Source organism: Streptopelia decaocto (genome assembly GCF_964273445.1).
Source record: "Streptopelia decaocto genome assembly, chromosome: 24".
In the NCBI taxonomy this organism is placed as follows: domain Eukaryota; kingdom Metazoa; phylum Chordata; class Aves; order Columbiformes; family Columbidae; genus Streptopelia; species Streptopelia decaocto.
The window spans coordinates 143,616-160,087 of NC_138679.1; the positions used below are offsets into that span (position 1 = coordinate 143,616).

Here is a 16,472-nt window from a genome sequence, read left to right on the forward strand (position 1 = left end):
CTATTCAGAGACAAAAAGGGACCTATTAGATTATCTTGTCTGTCTCTCCTCTACATGATGTCTTCTCTTCTATTGCTTTTGTCTAGACGAGTGGTATCGCTTCTTATCAGGAACACCAATATAACTGTCTAGAACAATTCACCATTTAGAAGTTTCTCTAATATTTTGCTTGCAGTTTGCTTTCTCTTACCTACAAGAAGCTCAAAGGATTTTTTTCCTCCATGAAAACCCACAAGCACAGAAGCTCTGGTTGTCTGAAGGGGTTTAAAACCTGCAATTCCACATTTTGTCAGGATGGTGAAAGCTGAGCAGAATGCTGAGAGAAACTGCTGCCTTGCAGAAAACCAGCTGCACTTTCAAACACAACTTTGGAAAGAATATCTACGTATAAAAATGAGAAGAAGTAAAAAAACCAACACCCCTAGCTTGAGTACAGCGAGGAAAACCCTGCGAATGCGCAGGATAAAAGTCACTGCCGAACAACTGGGCTGTTTCCAGCACACGACCACGTCTGCTCCTGGGACCCCGGGACGCCGTGGCCATGGACCAAGCTCCTGGCTGCACCGGGCCCACGGGTGGTTCGAGGCATTGCTGCTCTGGAAGGAAAGCGCCCTTCGTGCTTTGCGTTTACCTTGAGAAAGCTCTGGGGCTCACCAAAATTTCCAGAGGCTGCTGAACGCATAAGACAGCAGGAAACCCAACGAAAAATCAGTTCCCCATTTGGAGCAGAACGTGCCCCAGAAGCCCCCAGGACAGATGGGAAGGGGAAGACCTGAGCCAGCGGCAAGCGACTGTTGGCTCAGCTGTTTGCAAAACTGCAGCCCCACATCTCCCAGCGAAACAAGAGCCCGTTTGCTTCCGCCACCGCGGCAGCGCGAGCAGGTCAGCGCCTGGAGGGGACAACCACCTCGACGCACGCTAATCCACTGCACCCTCTTGACCACAAGCAGAATCAAGGCGAAAACCCTTGTAAAACCCCTCCAGTGCCTGGGATCCATCACACTCGAGGATCTGGCTGCTCAGCTCCCGCCCACGCTGCGCTGATCAGGACAAGGAGCACAGATCTACCTCTGGTGACCCGGGCACGGAGGTTTAACTCTCTCACGGGAAGCTAATTCTGGGTTTGCAGAGTTTTTGTCCATCCTGTCTGTTCCCCCCATCTCCACAGCATCCCAAAGCCTCCATTGCCCCCAGCGTCCCAAGGGAATTCTGTCCACTTCAAAGCACAGCACACTCCTCACTTAAATACAAGCCCATGTTCCTTTCAAACTAAGAGGTGGAGGTTTCTCAGCCAGAGCAGGAGCCCCTGTTGCCCACCTCATTTCAGCACCATTTGTAGCAATCCAGATAAACTGCTTTCTCTCAAGTTAAAACTAAATACGTATGAGCCACTCAAATTAAAGCAAGACCATCTCCAGAGAGCTGGGCATCCATCAGTTTGGCTTGTTTCTAAAGCTGGCTGCAACAAAAGCCATGCAACAAGCGCCCTGTAGGGGAAGGAACCCCCCCAGTCCAGGTCAGTCCCCAGCTGGTACCGCAGTCAACCACGCGCAGGGCCCAGGGGTCACCGCCTCACCCCAGAAACCCTTGGCTCGCAATTAACTCATTTTGTGCTGCAGTTATGCATCCTTCTCTGCCCGTGCTGCCGCTTGCCGCGGCTTGCTTTAACGGGTTTTAAGGGACTTACGTTTTGGGGAAGGCAGGGAAGCAGCAGGAAAAGCTGAGCTATCCTTGCAGAGGCATGCGTCCTGTTCCCAAAACAGGATCAAGTGTCCTCAAGCAGCGTTAACACTCTGCACTCCTGCCCAAAAGCTGAACAGCACCCAAAAGCAGGTACCCAGGGCGTGGGGAGGAGGATCCCTGCAGACTTCCAGCCTCCAGACCCCTCGAGAGCAGAATTCCCAAGCGAGCCACTCAAAACTACTCCTTTGCGCTCCATCCTCACACCCTCTGCCAGGAAAGCCCCAGATGTCTGGCAGGACACCTACCCCAACGCGGCTCCCTCGGGGACGCCATGTCCGCGGAGCAGCCGGCGGCCGAGCAGCCCAGCGCCCGGTGCCGCGCAGTCCCGGCCCCGCGCGCTCCGCCCCCCGCTCCTCCGTCCCTGCCCGCCTTTGTTCGGGGGACTATAAAGGAGTTCACTCTAAGGACACGCACAGGCAGTCAAAAGAAAGTTCACGAGGTTTATGGAGTGGATTAAGTTTACCAGGGGATTTTATGATGCGCTGCCCAGAGTGCAAAGAGCGATTCGGCAGCATCCCGTCCGGACCCAGTTCACTCCCGGGACAGCCCGAGAGCACCGGGCGGAAAAACTCACCTACGTGCCTCGATCACGCTCCTATCCACAGATGTTACCTCCTTAACACAAGCTCTGTCAAACACCAGGGTCGGGGCTCAGCTGCTGTTACAGGGGGTCCCAGCCATGGCTCCTGGAGCGGCTGTTCGCCCTCTAACAAAAGGCATCTCCACCCAATCCTGCACGACTCTGTTGTGCTGATACAGAGTATTTCTTTGGCACAGCCCCAGTCGCTGTTTATTGTCTTGCTTTCCTTTATCTGCAGATCTCAAAGCATTTTATAAATGTTAAACCTCAAAGCCTCTCTAGGGAACAAAACTGTTTCTAGCTATTGTACGTATGGAGAGACTTGCCCCAAAAATGAGGGGGGAATGCAGCAGCAGAGACCAGAGCTGAGACAGCCTCTCCTGGCACAATATGAAGCGACACAGATTATCCCTTAAATACTTGCGTGGACAGACACAACTCCAGCTTTTAACCCACCTCTTGCAACGAGCACTTGTGCTCACCAGGTCTGAAAGCCTCGTGTGCCGGAGCGTGCAAAAATCCTTCCAACTGGGGATCCAAACCACAACGTCTCACTAATCTTTCAGTTTTCTTCTTTGGTTAAAAAAGCACCAGTCCTGCAGTTTCAACTTTTTAGAGAATTATTTAAAGAAAACAGAACAAAAAACCACAAGGCTTTTAAAAACACCAAGCAAGCAGGGGGAGCAGGTCTGTCCTCTGTTCCTGAGCTGAGCCGGGGCGGCTGCAGGAGATGCTCGTGGCTCTCCCTGCCGTGTGGCGCCGGAGCTCCTCAGCTGCAGCGCTTTCACAGCAGGGAGCGAGAAAGGCAGCTCCCCATCTTTTTCCCCGGCTTTATTTTCCACTCACTTCAGCTGAAAGGAACCTGAGGAGCAGTGGGAATTCAGTGCCATCCAGGCTCGGCTTTCCCACCGCCCCTGGGAAATGCTGCGGTACAGGAACTGCAGCGGCGCTTTACTTGGGAGATCGCTGCCTGCAGACTCCAGCAAGGGGATAAAACCAAAGTAACTGTGTGTCTGGGACGGGAAGGGTGCCCTAGGCAGGGGAACAGCAGCTCAAAAGCCTCACGGGAAGGAGAAGCACCAGCACAAGCATCATCTTGGACGCACGAGCTCCTGTGCGACCCTAAATGGCTCCACTGGGGCTCTAACAGCTTTGGGACCAACTCCGACAAGACATGAGTTCAGTGCCTGGCCCAAAAACCCTCCAGTCTGACTGCAACAAGCAACCCAGAGAGCAGTCCGGAAGCCTGCAGTGAGCTCGTGGCTCCAGACATCGGTTTCCTGAGATGCCTCAGTTCCCAGGTCCTTCTCGGAGCATCATCCCGAGCCCAGGACCTCACTCGACGCTCCAGTTTCTCTCCCATATCCAGTGCCCTGCACCGCAAGAAACCTGGAAAAGCAAAACCAGCTCTACAGATTATGTAAAAACCCCACAGGACAGAATTCTGGACTCATTTTCCACTCCTGGCTGCTCACACCTGAGCAGCAGAGCTCTATTTGGCCCAACTTCCCATTTCCTTGCGGGTCCTGAGCCAGTGGGGCCACGAGGTACCTTCTGCCACCAGCCAGAGGACAAGCAAGGATCTGCGGGCACCTCGGCTAGAAACAGGAGCTTAAAAATACACCAGCGCTAAGTTTTGAGTTCTGAACTAACAGAAACTGAGAGGACGTGTGCAGGATCTCTGCTGGCCACAAGGCAGCAAAGGCTTGTTCCTCTTTAGCTGTTTCACCCCTGGGTCGCTTTTGCAGGTCGTGGCTACAGCCTCATTAACCTTAGCGGCTGCTTCGAGAAGAAGCTAATGAAGGGAACGCAGCCAGGACGGGCACCACCTCAGAGCATCCTGCTCAGCCAGAAGGAGAATTAGACTAAAGCAAACCCAAAACAGGTGTCTTGTGCCACAATTTCAAGCAAGAAGATCCCAAGCGCGCCTGGGCTGTACAAAGAGGAGCTGTGGACGGCAGCTGCCGGGGTCCTGGCTGTCGCTCCCTAAGGAAGCTCAACCTCCACGTTCCTCCCAAAGGTTCGGATGGGCTGAGTGAACCAAACCACCCACATGTCCTTTTTCTCCATTTTGCACACCTTTACCCCCCACACTAATTTCCACAGAAGGGCTTAGTTAAAATTGTGGTGACTCCTGGGTCTTGCAGTATCAGCAGTGAATTAACTGCAGGCAGATGGAAAAAGAGGAGGAAGACAAGAACCAGGAGAGCTCCAGGACTGAGGGCGAACTCTGCCCAGATGGCACCATTGCCACTGGGCAAGTGGCTGTACACGCAATGACAGGAGCTCAGGACCCGCTTCATCCATCTCCACCATTGCCACGTCCCCAGGGCTGGACGTGCCACTTCCGCCAGCATGGAAATGGCTTTTCTCTGAGCAGGCTCAGGTGAGACCTTTGTATTTCAGCAGTTAACACCCTCGGCGGGGCAGTGACAAAGGGCAGAACCAGAGCACTGAGATGCAATCCTGTGCCGGTGGCTGGACCGGACCAGCCCCGCACCGGGGCTGCGCAGCACCCGCAGCATCCACGGCACCGGGCAACTCCTGCCCCACGAGCGGCAGCGCCAGAGCCTCGTGCCACGGTCCCCGGCAATTCCTGCCCCACGAGCGGCAGCGCCAGAGCCTCGTGCCACGGTCCCCGGCACCTGCCAGGCTGGTGAGAGCCCCTGGGCCACCCCAAGGTGTCCCAGCCCACCTGGGGCACAGACCCTGGTGCTTCCTGGGAGACTTTTTAGCGTTAAAGCAACACCGGTAGTGGGATTGTCAGTGGCACAAATGCACAATCAGGAGGGGAAGATGTGGGGGGGAAGAGCATCCAACTGGCGAATATAATACTTGGAAGGAAAAGCAGATTTAAAATAAAAATGAGGGGGCGGTAAGAAAAAAAAATCTCAGGAAGTCATCTAGTCATTCCTGCTCTTTGCCGAAACAATAGGCTCGGGATGCTGGCTAAGTTATAAATAATCCCACTGGCTACACAACACAAATACAAGGCAGGAGCAGGGTAACTATCGCTCGATGGAGCAGTGACTCACTACCTTTGTACAACATACCCAAAGAAGGGCAAACGCCGTGGCCGCCGCCTGCTCGCGCGGCTGCGCCAGGACAGGGGCTCCACCGCGCGGTGCCCCGGGTCCTACGGAGCCAGAGCCCGGCAGCTCCGAGACACCAGCACCCTGCACCACAGCGCGCCGGCAGCGGCGAGACTGTCCCCAAACCAAAGCCGACCATGCAGCGCGACACCGGGGGACCGATGGCGAGGAAGCGCTCAAATTGGGGAAAATAATGGGAAGCCACGAACTCCACAACATCCTTCTCCTTTTAGAAAGGAAGTTGCCGTTTGCGAGATGATTCGGCTGAGCTGTTTTCCAGATCACTCCTCTGAAACCGGAGATGGGCAAAGCCAACGCACCTCGGGATGCTGGTGAAACCACTCCAAGGGACACATGCAAGGGTCTCTGCCCCAAATACGGCACTTGGGGGATGTACGTGGTCCTCCAGACCATGAGGAAGGGAAGACCCATCTTTTTGGGCACCCAGGACAACCCCATGGTTGCTCCAGGTCCATGGCCGATCCCGGCACACGGCACAACGTGGTGCCACTCGCGCAGCCACGCGGCAAGGAGCCCTCGTGCCGAGCGCAACTGAGACCTTCCCAACGGACACCTGGAGAATTTGGAAGTGACATAAATTATCCTTTTTTTTTCCTAAGAAAAAAAAAAAAGCTTCCTGATTTGTTATTCCATTACCCGAATCTGGAAATGCAATCATATTAGTTCAGCTGCATTAACACAACAAAAAAACCCAACAAAAACTGTCTTAAAGACTGAACTGATCTCCGAGGGGCCGAGCGAAAGGAGAACAGAAGTCAGAACCTGTGGCCAGCAGCCCCCCGCGGCCAGCCCGGCCCCGGCCCCGCTCCGCACCAGGAGGAACGTCAGGATACCAAGTGATTTCTCATGAGATTTTTCGCCAGGTAGGTGAGGTAAAAGGTCCCAAAGAACTGTGTGAGCAGACCCAGCTCAACAACGCCAGGCAGGCTCAGTTTGTTACGGAGCTTAAGCCAGTTTAAAAGTACCTCAGACGAGGAGAAAAATCCAGCTCCAAGCCAAGTGCACAGTCCAGGCAACTGGAAGATGCTGTGGGGATGGACCCAGCTCTACAGCAGCTCTTCTTCCAGCAGCCGATGGCGCCGGTCTGAGAGCAGCTGGAAAAACAAAGGGCTTGAAAGAGTGACTGTCGAGACCAAACTTCTTCTTTAAATCAGCAAAGGAGGTTACAAAGCCGCGAGGACGGAGCAGCCGCGGCTGAAACCAGAAGCACGGGAGGTTCAGTAACAGGATTGTCTCCTTGGCCACGAGTGGGGCTGCCACCAAAAACAGGTTGTTTAAAGGTAAATCGAGTAAATTCAATCCCTCTCCTTTGGGGGCTGGAGCACCTATAGTTCAGAGCCCACAGGAATGGCCGCCCAGCCAGACAAGTGCGCCTCAGGTTTCAAAGGAAAGGTGTGAACAGTCCGAACCACGGTACAAGAAATAAAGGAAATTTGCTTCCAAAGTTTTTCTTAAAAATAAAAGAACCCGCCAAAGCAAACACCGAGCACATGCGACGGGGAGGCACAGCCACCTTCCCACAGCCCCTCAGGCCATTCATCATCTGGATAAAATCCAGTTTCACATTGAAATTCAGCCGGACTTTCAAATGCAAATACAAGGAGAAGAGCAACATATGGTAGAGGTTAGTACGTCTTTTTCCTAATTAAATGGCATGCTGCTGTTTTGTGTAACAATGTTAATGGGGCATTAAGAAGTCTTTGGAAGAGAGACCACCTCATTTTTTTTAATTTTATTTTTTTTTAAAGAAAGGTCCCAGAGAGCAGAAGGGTCCAGGGTCTCCCTGCAGCCACACGGTTGGACGCGATGATCCTGAGGGGCTTTTCCAAACAAAGTGTTTCTGTGGTTCCGTCTGCGAGGGGATCGGGGCTCCCGAGGGCCGCGCCTGCCCGTCACGTTCAGGCCGCGGCCCCTCCTCGTGCTCTCGGAGCGCTCAGGAACAGGCGCTGATGACCCCAGCGCCCAGGGAGGCTCGTGTCAACACTTCACTCTTCCGTGTTAAGCGGCAGATCACCATCACGTTCCCATCGGGAATAACATCGTTATCCAGAGTCTGCTCTTGTGTTAGAAGAGCATCAGAATATCAATTTGCCAAGTGACTTTGTGTGCTAGTGAGCAGAGAAGATACCTTTACAGCATCCTTCAGCTTTAACACTGGAGAATGTAGTGCCAGGTAGAGAAGCCAACCAAGTTAACAAAATATACTATGCATTAAATCCACCCCCTTAAGACACCCATTTCCTGTCTCAAACTAAAAAAAAACAGAATAACAATCCAATTTGAGTTCCACTACATGCAAACGTTAAGAAGGGAGACGCGCGGGCAGAGCGACGGGCGCGCAGTCCGCAGCGGGGCGGCTGCAGAACCGCCCGCGGACCCGCCGGGTCCCTTCCAAAGCCACCTCCCCCTTCGGAGAGCGCACAACCGGCGCGCGAGGCCGCGAGCTGGGAGCTGAGCCAAGGCAAACGCTCCAGACAGCTCACCCCGCACCGACACGCGCCGCTCGGGCAGGACTCGAGGTTGGGCTGAGCAGAGCCCAAGCGCATTGCCCTCCAGAGCATCATTTATAACAAGACCTGGCCCTCGCGGTTGAGAAGGCAGCAGCGTGAACAAGGTAATGACATCACACATGCAATTAATGCACAACCAGCTCCCCTCATTAGAAGGAAAGCAGGTGTTTGGGTTTGTACACGTTCTTTCGAAGCGCACAAGTTTCCCTCCTGGCCCAGCCTTGTGCCAGCCTTAATCCAGGCCAGGCACGCGGTTTGTACGTGAGATACGCGCATCTTGTCATAACCCCAAGCGGGCACAGTTACACCAGCGCGGAACCGCCTCGTCCAGGGAGGAGAAAGCTCTGCTGGCAAAGATGGCTGTGCTGCTTCAGCTCCCCTGGCTTGGGTAAAACTGCGCTCAAACAAGGTCTATGTCGAATGTGCAGTTTCTAAACAAAAGCTGTCACTTAGCTCAGCACAGCCCTGCCCTCCGGCACCCCTGACACTCGCCGTGCTCTTTCCCTAGTTCAACATCTCAAATCCAGCCAGGAGGACTCTTCCCCCATATAGGAGAAAAAAAACAAAATAAACCAAAACAACTCTACCCTGAAAAGGTGCAGCAAGTCAGGGACAGGGTTCTGTCTTCCTCCCCCCAGCTGCTGGAGGAGCACGGAGCTGCCGCAGAGCAGCCCCAGCGTGCAGTGGCACCGCCGCCTTTCCCCCGCCCATTCCTCGCGTGCCCATCAGAAACCGCTGTGCCCCGGCCAGACGCCTCCACTCAGCCTTGGGCAGAAGGTCGAGGGAAACCAGACATCCGAAGAGGGGTAACAGAGAGGAACGTCTTCAGCCTCCCAGCTGAAACAGCTGCCCAGGCGGGGGCCGGGAGCAGGAACACAAGGATCCCAGATACAGCTGGGATGCGATGCTGGGTTAAGGGAGACGGGTGTGAAGATCTTCCCTGGCCGTTTGTTCCCCTGCACTCGCTATTTCCTGCGACCCGTGTTCCCTGACCCCAGCTTTTGGGCTCTTTTCTTCAAACCCCGTTTTCTGCATCCCAGCCCAGCCCAGGGGAAGAACGGGGAGCAGAAAGCGAGAGGAAGGAGAACAGAGAGATGAAAACGAAGCAGAAAGCTGTTGAACGCACCTGACCAGCATGCAGGAGACAAACTGCACTGGAAGTCCTCCAGGGTTTGTGACCGGAAAGGCTGCGGCACCCGGGGTGTTCCCTGCAAAACCGCCCTGCGCCCGGCACAGGCGCCGCGGCCGGAGCGCCCAGTGCCGGAGCGCCCAGCGCCGGAGCGCCCAGTGCCGGAGCGCCCAGTGCCAGAGCGCCCAGCGCCGGAGCGCCCAGTGCCGGAGCGCCCAGCGCCGGAGCGCCCAGTGCCGGAGCGCCCAGTGCCGGAGCGCCCAGCGCCGGAGCGCCCAGCGCCGGAGCGCCCAGTGCCGGAGCGCCCAGTGCCGGAGCGCAGCAGCGGGCGCCGCGGCCCGGCCCAACGAGAGCGCCGCAAGCTCCGCTCGCCCACGGCAAAGCTTTTTTATTTCAATTATTTTTCCTTTGATAACGGCTAAAAAGCGATTTTTTTACTTTGAAAGAAAGTCGCACCAATAGGCAGGCAAGTACAACTTTCTGCTTTGCCTTTTTTTTGGTGCGGTGGCTTCGCGTTTAGTGACAGTTTTACAGGCCCGCTGCACGGGCACGCGTGCAACCGCAACATCGACAAGCAGCCTCAAGTACGTACTTTAATGGAAAGTGCCAGTTCTTAATATCAAGTCACATATTGTGCACCTCATGTCTGCCTTTCATCATCTATCAAAACAGCAAGCAAAGCCCATCATTCCCACTCCAGCATAAGCAAAACATGTGGGAACTAGAGGGACTTAGCAGGAAAACGTGATATATCCTTACTAATAAAAGCTCCTGCTTTCCTCACTGTGGTAAGTAGCTGCAAATGCGTTTCTGCGGCCTGAGACTCAATTGCTGACAGTTTGGAGTGTTCAGTTCTTCCCGAGTAACCGAGACGCGTTCACTCAAAGCACCGGGGCTGCCCCGCAGCCCCCCCCAGCACAACTAATCAAACCTTCAAACAGCGCACCCGCAGCGCCAATTAAAGAGACAACCCTCACCTTTCATAGAATTTATTACTTTCAGTGCCGTTGCCACAGGTATCCAAGTTTGAATGTTGTTTAAAGCGGGTTTTCAAAGGGATACAGACTCACCTCCCTCCAGGGAAAGCGCGTTCACTTTGTTCAGTAGACTATAACTTAAAATCTGTTACATGCACCAGCTTGTAACTCTTGGAAAAAAACTCCCTGGTTAGCCGGCTTCAAATGTGTCTTCTGAACTTGCCCCGATCAAAGCAATTCCCTCAACAACGAGCCTCACAAGGAAAAAAGCACCGCACAAATTTTGGGGGTGGAAATCACAGAGCAGGAGGGGACTCCCCCTTCCCTGAGAGACCCCAAGCGCGGGAGCTCCCTCCCCACAAAGCGAGAAGGAAAAGACGTTTAATGGCGAACGCACTTACTCAAAGGAAAGGGAAAAAACAGCACTGCTGCTATGAGCAGACTGCAAATAATAAACAACCAGTTTGGCGAGGGGACGAGGAAACCGCAGCCCCCGGGAGCAGGACAATAGGAATACAATGAGCACCCCGGCTAAAATAAAATATGAGCAGCAAATGACACGGCTTGGGTTGGGAAACACGAGTTGCAGCCCCAACCTCCCCGGGTGACCCACATGCGCTATAAACGCCGCAGACACGGCCCGCGTGACGTAGGCCCCGTCGAGCGGCAATTGTTGGGCCTCGCCTTGCCAAGAAAAGGCAAAGCGGAGGTGTGGAATCATTGTCCGTGCGGCGGGGCAGCTAAACCAGTTCCTCCCTGGTGCATTTAAGGACAGAACGGAGGGAAACAGTGGCAGAGCTTAAAATAAAACCGTGAGACAAATATAAAAGCCAAGGGATCTCAAAGCTGGAGGGCTTGTGTTGGAATGTTCCTGGCCTAGCAGAGAGAAACAGGTTCCCCTTTGCAAAGGGGCCACCGGCGCCAGGGCAGCTATTGGGATTTGAAGATAGTTTGAATTTGGGGAAACTTTATCAGCGTCATTTGCTCGTAGCACTGTTTCAAATGACTGCGCTACCTTATTTAGTGCTAGAGTTAGGTTATGGTTGGACTCAACGATCCTGAGGGCCTCCTCCAACTGAGATGGTTCTACGAGTTCCCTTTGGAAGCAAGAATCTCCTCTTGGCGCGTGGGGCGTTCTGGCTGGGAGCCCGCGGGTCACCGCTCTGCCCCTGCGCCCCCACCCTCCCCGCGCGGGAAATCGCTCCTCCGGAGGGGAGAAACAGAAAAGCCACATATTGCCCCAGGGTTTCCCCGAGAAGGAAGGAGATTAAAAGCGGGATGACAGGAATTCACGTGTCCAAGGGTGGGCAGAAGCGTGAAACACCGATTTCTCTGGCACACAAGGCAGCATCTTGAGTTACTACAATAACCCCAAATAATGAGATCCTGACACTGTGGTGCATGTTACTGAACTAGCAAACCCAAGGACTATCTGCTCTTCAGCCCCTGACCGCTGCCGGGCTGGTAACAACTCAACTTCTAATCAAATGTTGAGCCAGACGGCTGGTTGTGCCTTTGGGGGTGAACCAGTATCCGATTGTACCTTGATGCCAATTAGTGAATTAAGCTAAACCAAACATCAACCAAACCATAAAAACAATCACTCCAGATTATCTAAGACCTAGCTTAGACACTTTGGACCCTTCCAACAGACACAGCGCATCCTTGTGCACAGCACATCTTGTTAAGGTCTTACCGCAGTTACTCATCCCACCAGCAAAAATCAATCGTCAAACATGCAGGACCAGAGAGAAATCACAAAGCTGACACATAAATTAAACATGCCCCCTGCTCTCCAGAAGTGGGGCCCTAGGGGTGACTCCACATCAGAGGAAAGCCTTCCCCTACACCAAACCCTGAGCTGCGTTTCAAACCCAGGATGCCCAGGGCAGGACCAAAGAGCAGCCGCAGAACGTGGCGCGGCAGCGATTGCACAACTGCCTTCAGTTGTATAACACCAGCCCTGTGCTTCTATGAACTGCTCGCAGCCGGACCCAGAACACAGCGGCCCAGAGGAAGGGTGGTGTCAACATTACCTCGCGCTCACCCGAAAGAAAAGAAGGAGCGGGGGAAATCAAAGATTCTGTGTCACTTCGGCTGCTGTACAAGCAGAGGGGGTCCGGCCAGCGCTACGAACTGGCAGCCGACGGGGAAGCCAACTCAGGCGAGCTAGCTCCGTTAGTACTCTCCCACCAGCACATCTTTTGTGGATTATTTTAACAGCAGAAGTCACACATGGGAACACTCGCTGGAGAGATCAGCCTCCATCTGCGTTAACCCAAGAGCTTTCTCCCCTTGAATTTCCTCCAGCGCCCACTCGACAGCTTCTCTGCATGTAAAAATGTTTGCTCAAAACCACCTTGACGTGCAGCTAAACAGCCCCATCTGAAAGCATCGAACTTCAGGGTACACACCTCCTGTCCTTGCTCCTGCAGGCCTTCCCAAGAGCTGCCCCAAACTTGCTCCGGCATCAGCGCTGCAACCCAGAAATCCCAGCGCCGCCCTGGAAAGGCACCCGGCGTCGGGGCACGGACACCGGCCAGCTCGCGTTAGCTCAGGGCAGAGAAGGTCGAGTTTTAACCACCCACAAAGCAGCGGCATGTTCCGGCACGAAGGACAAATGACCCGAACTTCCCGCGCGCCGGGGCCGCGGTGAGCCCGGCGCAAAGCGCCTTCCCCGGCATCGCACGCCTGGCACAGCCCCGCGCCGGCCACCCGGGGGGAATTCTCCGCTTCAGCCTCAAATAAACCAGCGCCACGTTTCCCAGGCACACGCCTAAAGCTCCGCGCCCTCAAACCCTTCCATGTCCGCACCCCCGGCCCCTCCTTGGCAAAGATGCAGCCACTTGGTCCTTCTGGGGACCAGGACCAGCTGGTGGCTTCACAGACACCACAGCATGGGGGGACAGGCAAGGCTGTGCTCACAGCACCCCAAAACCACAGCGAGGTCCAGCTCGGTGGCTGGTGACACAGCTTCTGTGTCCCCAGGGCAGCCTGGTGGCATCTGGTCAGGGTGGCTTTGCGAAGGTCCCTTTGGGAACGCCAGGATCCCACCATCGGCAAGGAGCTGCATGAAGGAGACACCCAAACCGTGCCAGGGTCTCCCTTTGGGCAGCCGAGCCCAGGAATTCACCACCACACATCTGCAGGCACTCGTTCGAACAGCTCAGGGGATCACTGAGTCTGGTCCTGTGCTGCTCCAACCAGAGCAGCGAGACAACAACCTCCAGCTCGGGCAGCGACTCCTGAATTGGAGACAGATCGGCAAGAGCAGCTCTGATCATCCAGAGACATGTGGAACAACAAGAAAATCATCTAGAGAAATAGTAGCAGACCACCACCAGAAAAATACATAGCACAAAACGACAGAAACCCCTCCTCTTGGGTCGCTGGAAGCAAACACAAATCTACTGCAAGAAACATTACAGTTTCAAGAAAAAAAAAATACATGTAAGATGACAGTACCTGATCCTCCAAACTGAGTGCTCGCTAGGGTCGTGGGTCTGTTCTTTCCATTAGCCACTGGCAGGGGAAACATCTACAAAACGAGATGAGAGAGAGAGGAAGAGAAAGGAGATTTCAGTATGTCAGTTTTACTGTGCTGCTGCAAAGGGGTCACACTGGGCAGGCGGGGGAGGGAAGGGGGAGAAAAGCACTTTATTGGTGCAGAAAACTTTCCGAATGTCCCCGCTACGGAGATCGGCCGCAGAGGGACGGGCGAGCGGCGCGGCCGCGCTGAGACGCGCTCCGGCTCCTCGGGGCACCGAGAACCACCCGAGAAGCACCATCGCTGGGGCAAAAGTGACGGCTTCTTCCCTATTTCTTCACCGAGGCCCAGCGCAGGAGGCGCCCCCGAGAAAGGCCGGTTCCCCGCGTAAAGCGACAGCACCACCGAGACCGCAGCACACGGAGCCCGATTCATCCCGCAGCACCCGTAACGCGCCGGGTCTCAGCCAGACGTGACCCACCCGCGTGCAGGAAACCTCACGGCACCTCCCAAAGGCACTGAGCTCAGGATCAGAAAGATTAATGTGTCTTTGGCATCGGTCACTGGCAACCTGTTTGCTGCTCCGGCTTCGGTATCGCAACGGATCTTCTCCCTTCAAAAACACCGCACGGCTCGTCTGCTAACCCGTATTTTTAATATAAGTTGGGAGGGTTTCAGAAGCTGTTATTTAGAAATTTATATGCACCTGTGTGCAGCAGAAAACTAATTCTCCTCCACACAAATGGAGCTCCAGCCAATAAAACAACTGGTGGGAAAACGCTTAGTGAATTAACATTTTAATATCCTTTTACTACTCAACTCAAGACACTTTCACCACCGAGTCATTTGAATTTTTATTATTTTTAGCTTTGCAAGGTCTGAGCGACTCAAAAGTTTAATGCTTTGAAGATTAAACAATGTAATGGCACAAGAGCTTAAGAAACAGCGTTTCATGCCCTGACAGAGCTGCTGTCTGGCTGTGGTCAGAAACATTCCTTTGCACAAACTGTCTGCCCGGCTTTGGTTTTGCTTTGTTTTGCTTTGTTTTTACAAACGCTGGGGAGAAGAAAGAAAAAAGGCAGTTAAATGTGGTAGAGATGCAAAGTGAGCAGTTAAGAAACCAACTGCCATTAAAAAAAGAACACAAACTTGGGATCACATATAGGCACACGCACACCATGTATATGTAATATACTTATTTAAACAAAGGTGTAAGGAGCGTGTAAGGGCGCAGCGAGTGTGAACGACCGCTCCGGCCGCAGCCCCTGCCCTCCTGCGGCTGTGTCCCCAGCTCCCGCGCCCCCCGCCCCGCAGGCCGCCCGCAGTTCCCGCGCCCCCCGCCCCGCAGGCCGCCCGCAGTTCCCGCACCCCCAGCCCCGCAGTTCCCGCGCCCCCAGCCCCGCAGTTCCCGCGCCCCCAGCCCCGCAGGCCGCCCGCAGTTCCCGCGCCCCCCGCCCCGCAGGCCGCCCGCAGTTCCCGCGCCCCCTGCCCCGCAGTTCCCGCGCCCCCCGCCCCGCAGGCCGCCCGGCAGCGGGAGGCGCCGCCGGACACCAGCGTCACCCTGGGCCCCCCCGTCGCACGCACCCTCTTCCTCGGGAAGTCGGGCCGGAGGACACAAGCGCCCGGCGGCCAGCGGGTCCGCAGCCCCCGCCCCCCCGCGGGCAGCGCCGTGCTCCGCAAAGATCTCCAAAAATGACTGAGAGCGGGTTTTACGCGGCTGATCCCACCCAGCCTGTGCTCACTACTGAGGCAGGGAAGAGATTAAGTGAAGTGGTTTGAAAACCCTTTGCCGAGTTCTGCATATCCGAGTTGCGGGGGGGAGATGGGATGCACGAACATAATGGTACCAAGCAGCAAAAACCAACAAAAACAACCATTAGAAAAAAGCACTGCTAGCTGTTTTTCACAAGCGTTTCTGCTTATTAACTTGCTGATGCTGAAAAACCCAAGGTCTGAGCAGTAAACCTGAGTGGAGAAAATGAACAGCCCTGTTCCATTGTGCAATGAGCGCGGGGTTTTTTTTACTTCTGCAAACACGGGGTGTCCCCCCCCGGTGCATTCGGCAATCCCCACCACCCCCACCCCTGGCAATTCCCACCGCCCCCCGCAATCCCCACCGCCCCGGCCGCCCCACGGGGGTGCCCTCCCCACCCTCCCCACGGGGGTGCCCTCCCCACCACCCCCGGGTGCCCTCCCCACCGCCCGCCTGCTGCCAGAGATTATTTCGAGACTGATGCAACACCTTCCTGCTCGGATTTCGGAGTCACCGACCCCTCCCACGCCAGGATGCTCAAGCAGGGCAAGACAAGGGGAACCCCGGGTTACCCCTCCCCTCAACGCAGCCTCCAAATTGATTTATCATTTGCCAGCTCCAAGAGGCGTTCTGGGCTGGTCTGGGTTTTTCTGCCCTGGAGCGTGGGCTGAGGCCGAGCGGGGACGCTGCCCCCGGACCCCGCTCAGGTCAGGCGTGAGGCTGCCGGCTGGCACCGGCAAAGTTCACCCACCCACTGCAAATTTCCTCTCTGCTTTACAAATAAACTAGGTGGGGGACGGAGGAGATGAACCGAACCCCAGGCATCAAGGAGGGACCCAGGCACAAGCGTCTGAGGAGATGTAATTGGGTCATTACTTGGCCTTTGTTGAATGTGAATAATGTAGATTTAAACAGTTATGTAAAAATCTCCCATCTTAAGTCGCTGTGTTTGGTTCCTCTAGTCCTGTTCTCCAGCCCCTGACAGCTGGCAACCTGAGCGTAACCTCACAGCCCAATTTCCACCCCTCCACAATAATTTATTCCTCTCCCTCTCTTTCCCACAGGTTAAAAGATGTAAATCCAGTGCTTGGGAAGATCCAAACACCCGCCCTCTTACAGCCCAGAGACCCCACAATTTCAACGGCGAACTCAAAAGCGAGAAAGGGAGTTTGTCAGACAC

The 16,472-nt window shown here is 54.8% G+C and overlaps 1 protein-coding gene across 14 annotated transcripts in view; it reads right to left on the minus strand.

Moving 5' to 3' along the window:
- TCF3 (transcription factor 3) overlaps nt 1–16,472 on the minus strand; it is a 73,672-nt gene that overhangs the window by 50,769 nt on the left and 6,431 nt on the right. For 13 of the 14 annotated variants that reach the window (XM_082071825.1, XM_082071824.1, XM_082071827.1 and 10 more), the window contains exon 3: nt 13,518–13,590. In XM_082071825.1, coding sequence (XP_081927951.1) covers nt 13,518–13,590 — 73 coding nt within the window. Of the gene's footprint in view, nt 1–1,988; nt 2,049–13,517; nt 13,591–16,472 lie in introns of those variants that run through there. The other variant, XM_082071820.1, reaches the window with a different exon arrangement.